We start from the raw sequence: 6,530 nt of genomic DNA, 5'->3' as shown, positions 1-6,530 counted from the left end.
GATCGATGGAGGAATATTTGCAATTGACGCCCTCAGAGTTAGAAATTATGAAGCAAGAGTTCGAGAGAAAGAACTTGGAGCTCGAGAAGAGGATAGCAAAGCTCGAGGAAGAAAAGATATACTTGAGCCTAGACGTCGACGTTCAAAAGATGGAGGTTGAAAAAGAAAGGAGGGAGAAAAGGAAGATTGAGGAAGATCGAGATGATTTAAAGGAGCATTACAAAATGGCAGAAGTATCCTTGAAGAGAGCGAGAATAGGAGGGTCTTCAGATCAGTTGCAGAAAGAGGTTCGAGAGGAAAAGTGCAAAGCCAAATATTGGGAGAGGAAGTTTCAAGAGATGTAATTACGGAATTTGACCTTAGAGAAAGAAAATCAAGGGTTAAAAACTAAGGTGACTGAGCTTGGGCGATCCCTTCAACTGCAACGAAGTCGTGATTCCACGGTAGAGGTAAAGAAGCTAAGAGGCAAAGTTGAGGAGTTGGAATCAGCATTGCAAGATAGTAAGCTTTTTATCGAGTAGCTTGAGGCACGAGAGTATTATTTAAAGGGAGAACTGTGCCAGTCAAAAGAACAAGTCAGAGATAGAGATTACCTTATTGGAGAAGCCATAATTCAGATCTGAGAGGTAGCTGAACACGTTCGAGACTTGGCAGTACGAGCTAACGTATTGAGTATGATGCATGAGTCATCATCAGATGTAGGTCGAGAGTTAGCCCTTTTATTAGATAGAGTTAAAAGTTTGGGCATTAGGGCGAAAGCGTATTTGTAATCCTCTTATATGTAAAGATATTCTTTTTCTAAATAAAGATTTCTAAATGAGATTGAATCAGAATCGATGTCCTTTTTGCATTCATGCATTTGCATCTCATAGCATTTCATCACATCGTTTGCATTCAAAATTATAAAAAGACCCTAATTAGTTAAAATTACCACAAAAGTAGAAAAGAAAATCTAGAAACCACGCATCAGTACGGAACTTGTGCAAAATCTAGGAATATGGATCAAAGGTTTGAACAGCAAGAAAAGGATATGCAGGACCAATTGCAAGAGCAATTGGCCAAGATGCAAAACGACATGAGGGAGCAAATGCTAGAGGCTCAGAGGAATATGATGACTGAGATGGCTCAGTTGCTGAGGGCCACTAATAAGGGAAAAGCCTCTATGGCAATCACTGGTGAGGAGGAAGAGGATCATCCTCCAGACTTTACTCCACCCCACGGGCCTACACAAACCAAGGCACCTCCTAAAAGACCATCTGTCAATATAAGGCCTCAACATGGGCCGGTTGATGCTGGGATCCATATGAATTACCCAACTGGCTCGGGATTCAATTTGGGTGATAACCCTACCAATCCTCTCATTCCTGACTTGGATATAGCTGAAAAAGAAGATTTGAGAGCCAAAGCTGCAAAACAGTTAGAGGAACGTTGCCGATGGTTGGAGGAGAAATTTAAAGCTTTAGAGAGTGCTGATGGGCATCATGGAGTTTATGCCAAAGATCTAAGCTTGGTCCCAGACTTGGTGCTTCCTCACAAATTTAAGATGCCGGAGTTCAAGAAGTACAATGGTACTACTTTCCCAGAGGCCCACATCACGATGTTCTGTAGAAGGATGACCGGGTACGCAAACAATGATCAGCTGTTGATCCATTGTTTTCAAGACAGTTTAGTCGGAGCGGCAGCCAGGTGGTACAATCAGTTGAGCTGAGCTAGAATAAATTCATGGAGGGATCTTGCGCAAGCCTTCATGCAGCAGTACAATCATGTGACTAACATGACTCCTGATAGGATCACTCTGCAAAACATGGAGAAGAAGCCTAATGAGAATTTTAGGCAATATGTGCAGATGTGGAGAGAGGTGGCAATGCAGGTTCAACCACCACTGCTGGAGAAGGAGACCACCATGTTATTCATCAACATTCTGAAAGCTTCATTCATTACTCACATGATTGGAATCACTATCAAAAGTTTTGCGGACATAGTCATGGCGGGAGAGATGATTGAGAACACCATAAGAGGTGGCAAAATTGAAGGGGAAGTGACCAAAATATCAGCCCTAAGGAGAAAAGATAACGAGGTGAACAACACAAGGAGCTTCAACTCGAAGACAGTCACAGTTGGTCAACCCAAAGCAGCTGCGGTTGGGCAACAGGGTTCTCAAGGACAGGAATCTGGCACAAAGCACGAAAGGATGCAATTCACACCTATCCCTGTAACGTATCGTGAGCTTTATCAAAGCTTATGCGATGCGCATGCTATTAATCCTTTCCACTTGAAACCACTACAGCCTCCATATCCTAAATGGTATGATGCAAACGCCAGATGCGAGTACCACGCTGGAATATCGGGGCACTCGATTAAAAATTGTACCGGATTCAAGAAGGTCGTGGAGAGGTTGATCAAGATAGGGGTTGTGAAATTTGATAATACCCTAAATACTGAAAACCCTTTGCCAAATCATAACAATCAAGGAGTGAATGCCATTGGCGAAGCCGGTGAGATGAGAATGAAGAAAGATGTTGCTAAGGTGAGGATGCCTATGAAGGTGATTTGGGAGGAGATGATGAAGAGAGGTATGTTAACCTGTAAAAACGAGAGAGGAGAAACAAGGAACTATGGTGAGTTCCATGAGAAAGGACATGAAATTCAAAATTGTGAAGAATTCAAGGCCTTGGTGCAAGGCTTTATAGATAATAAAGAGCTACAAATTTTTGAAGGTAGCTCTTGTGAAAAACAAGTATGTGCGCTGGAGGAAGAACAGAAGGGAACTAGCCGGCCGAGGATCATTATTTTCCTGATGGGAAATAATGAAGTGGGGACACAAACGGTACCTAAAGTCATCATTCATAAACCTGTTTCCTTTTCCTTATAAGGATAACAAGAAAGTACCTTAGAATTATAACTGCCAGGTGTCAATGCCGGAGAAAGAGGATATAGCAAGTGCTTCTAAGGAAGCTCAAGGAGAGGGTTCCCATACACGGAGTGGGAAGCGATATGATGTAGTGGGTGTCAGAGAGGAGACCACAAAAACAAAGAATGTTAGTACAGAGAAGGAGAAAGAGGCCGAAGTGCCTATCAAAGAGCCAGTAAAGGAGGAGGAGGCTAAGGAATTTCTAAAATTCCTAAAGCATAGCGAGTATAGCGTGGTCGAGCAGTTGCGTAAGCAGCCAGCTCGCATATCAGTATTGGCTCTACTTCTAAGTTCTAAGGTGCATCAAGATGCATTGATGAAGGTGCTTAATAAAACATATGTTACCCATGACATATCCGTTAACAAGCTGGACCGATTGGTGAACAACATTAGGGCGGATAATTTCATCTACTTTAATGACGATGAAATCCCACCAAGGGGCAGAGGGTCAACTAAGGCCTTGCACATCACAACTCGATGCAAGGGTACACACTTCCAAACGTGCTCGTTGATAATGGATCAACTTTGAATGTTCTACCATTGTCTACATTAAACAGATTACCCATTGATGTTTCTTACATGAAGACATGTCAAATGTGGTAAGAGCCTTCGACGGTATAGAAAGGAAGGTGATAGGAAGAATTGACATTCCCTTGGAAATTGGGCTGAACTTGTATGAAGTAGACTTCTTGGTAATGGATATCAAGTCTTCCTACAATTGCTTATTAGGTAGGCCATGGATACACTCAGCGGGAGTGATGCCCTCGTCGTTGTACCAAAAATTGAAATTAGTGACCGATGGACGGTTAATAACCATCAATGCGGAGGAGGACATTATAGCTGCAGTCACTAGCAAGGCCCCTTATGTCAAGACGAACAAAGAGTCTATTGAGTGCTTTTTTCGCTCTTTAGAATTCGTAAATGCAACCTTCATTTCAGAAGGGAGTGAGCTATCGGTGCCAAAGATAGCAAGAGCTACAAGGATGGCTCTACAAATGATGGCGGAAAAGGGAGCCTTACCAAGAAAAGGGTTAGGAAAGCACTTGCAAGGAGGGATAAAATCCCAGAACTTAAAGAGAAGAGAGATCGCTTTGGTCTGGGCTTCAAACCAGACTATAAGCAAAGGAGGAAGGAAGTTGAGAAGCGCCAAGAAGGAAGAAGGGCGCGCCTTAACAGAAGAGAAATGGAGTGGGAGCCGATGACATTCCCTCCAATATCCCAAACCTTCATATCGAGAGGGTTACTCACAGAAGGAAGTCGTCAGATTAATGCTATACACGATGAAGGATCGAAGCAAGGAAACCTTGAGGGCATTCGTCCTTATGAACCAGGAAGCTCTCTGAACAATTGGACTGTGGAGGAACTTCCTGTAGTCTTTAGGAATTTTTCAGAGTAATTTTCGAAACATTCTTGTTACTCTAGGGCCTAGAAGTAATAGGATTACCTTTGTGAAATAGGCTTATGATCATCTGTTATCTTTTAATAAAACATAACTTTTATCAATTCAACGAGTATTGTTTCATTTTTTTATCAACCAATATTCCGTTAAAATTTTGACAATTCTTATTCTTTCATTCATAGTACATAAGTAATCATTCTTAAATTCATTCATTCTTTGTATATTCTTTATACCTCACAGATCCCTAGATATCAATGACATGAGCACTGATATATCAAATATTGATTTCTCTCACGAGCAAGACATGTGTTTAGAAGAATCTCAGGATTTTGAGGATGTCCAGGACTGTGGTGTGTCTTTGGATCTTTTGAGGATGGTAAAACAGGAGGAGAAACAAATCATGCCACATGAGAAGGAGGCAATAGAGAAAGTAGCCCTAGAGAAAGGGAAAGAAGTGAAAATTGGCAAGCATATTGCCGAAGACACAAGGCAAGGACTGATTAAGTTGCTACGTGAGTTCAAGGATATTTTTCTGTGGTCCTATCAAGATATGCCAGGGTTAAATACCGATATTATGGTGCATCGTCTCCAATAAGACAGGATTGTAAGTCAGTACAATAGAAGTTGCGAAGAATGAGGCCAGATATAGTATTGAAAATAAAGGACGAAGTCAAGAAATAGTTTGATACAGGATTCTTACAGGAGGTGAAGTACTCTGAATGGGTAGCTAACGTTGTACCAATTTCTAAGAAAGATGGGAAGGTACGAATGTGTGTTGATTACAGAGATCTAAACAAAGCTAGCCTGAAAGATAATTTCCCTTTGCCACACATAGACACTTTGGTAGACAGTACAGCGGGATATTCGTTGTTCTCCTTTATTGATGGTTTCTCGGGGTATAATCAGATAAAGATGCATCCTGAAGACATGAACAAAACCACCTTCATAACATTGTGGGGTACCTTCTGTTACAAGGTAATGCCATTTGGGTTGAAGAACGCAGGGGTAACATACCAGAGGGCTATGGTGACCTTATTTCACGATATGATGCATAATGAAATTGAGGTGTATGTTGATGATATTATTGCCAAATCTCGAACAGAGGAGGAACATATTGAAGTTTTAAGGAAATTATTCTTAAGATTAAGGAAGTTTCAGTTAAAACTTAATCCGGCAAAATGTACCTTCGGAGCTAGGTCGGGGAAATTACTAGGCTTTGTGGTCAGCGAAAAGGGAATAGAAGTTGACTCAGACAAAGTTAATGCCATACGATATTTGCCTCCACCACGTACTCAGAAAGAAGTTTGAGTTTTTCTTGGAAGGTTGAATTATATTGGTCGGTTTATTTCACAATTAACTGAGAAATGTGACCCTATATTTCGCCTCCTTAGAAAACACAACCAAGGTACTTGGAATGAGGAATGCTAGAATGCCTTTGATAAAGTCAAGCAATACTTGTTAAACGCTCCAATACTATCTCCACCTAGTCCAGATAAACCATTAATTCTGTACTTGTCGATGTTTAGTAATTCCATGGGGTGTGTGCTTGGTTAACATGATGAGTCGGGAAGAAAGGAGAAGGCGATATACTACTTCAGTAAGAAATTTACAGAGTGTGAGATGAGATATTCGCCAATTGAGAAATTGTGTTGTGCTTTAATCTAGACGACTCGAAGGTTAAGACAATACATGCTATATCATTCTACTTGGCTTATTTCGAAACTTGATCCTTTGAAGTATATGATGGAGTCAACAGCTTTGAATGGAAGAATGGCGATGTGGCAAATTCTGCTTTCAGAGTTTGACATAGTCTATGTGAGCCAGAAGGCTATAAAAGGAAGCGCGATAGCGGAATTTCTGGCTAGTTGAGCTCCAGAGGACTATGAGCCGTTGAATTTCGATTTCCCAAATAAGGAGTTGATGTATGTAGCAACTACAGAGGATTATCCTCGGAAGTTGAGCTTTGATGGGGCATCCAATGCAGTGGGAAATGGAATTGGGACAGTCTTCATATCCCTAAATGGTGATTATTATCCATTCACATTCAAGTTGGATTTTGATTGCACAAACAATATGGCCGAGTATGAAGCTTACATCATGAGACTTCCAGCAACTATAGAGCGAGGAATAAGAAACCTTGGAAGTATATGGAGACTCTATATTGGTAATTTACCAGCTTAGAGGTGAATGGGAGACAAGGGATCCTAAATTGATCAATTA

The 6,530-nt window shown here is 41.1% G+C and overlaps 2 protein-coding genes across 2 annotated transcripts; both read left to right on the top strand.

The window, feature by feature from the left end:
- Positions 1 to 997: 997 nt before the first annotated feature.
- LOC107957532 (uncharacterized) lies at positions 998 to 1,708 on the top strand. The gene has a single exon (XM_016893100.1). The coding sequence runs from the start codon at positions 998 to 1,000 to the stop codon at positions 1,706 to 1,708; it is 711 nt and encodes a 236-aa protein (XP_016748589.1).
- A 66-nt stretch (positions 1,709 to 1,774) lies between these two features.
- Positions 1,775 to 4,113, top strand: LOC107957453 (uncharacterized). The gene is made up of 4 exons (XM_016892997.1): positions 1,775 to 2,827; positions 2,910 to 3,233; positions 3,279 to 3,396; positions 3,824 to 4,113. The coding sequence occupies exons 1-4, from the start codon at positions 1,775 to 1,777 to the stop codon at positions 4,111 to 4,113; spliced, it is 1,785 nt and encodes a 594-aa protein (XP_016748486.1).
- The last annotated feature ends 2,417 nt before the right edge of the window (positions 4,114 to 6,530 follow it).

This window comes from Gossypium hirsutum, chromosome A08 (genome assembly GCF_007990345.1).
Source record: "Gossypium hirsutum isolate 1008001.06 chromosome A08, Gossypium_hirsutum_v2.1, whole genome shotgun sequence".
NCBI lineage: Eukaryota > Viridiplantae > Streptophyta > Magnoliopsida > Malvales > Malvaceae > Gossypium > Gossypium hirsutum.
The sequence above is the reverse complement of the archived record's forward strand: the minus strand, read 5'-3'. Positions and strand labels throughout refer to the sequence as shown.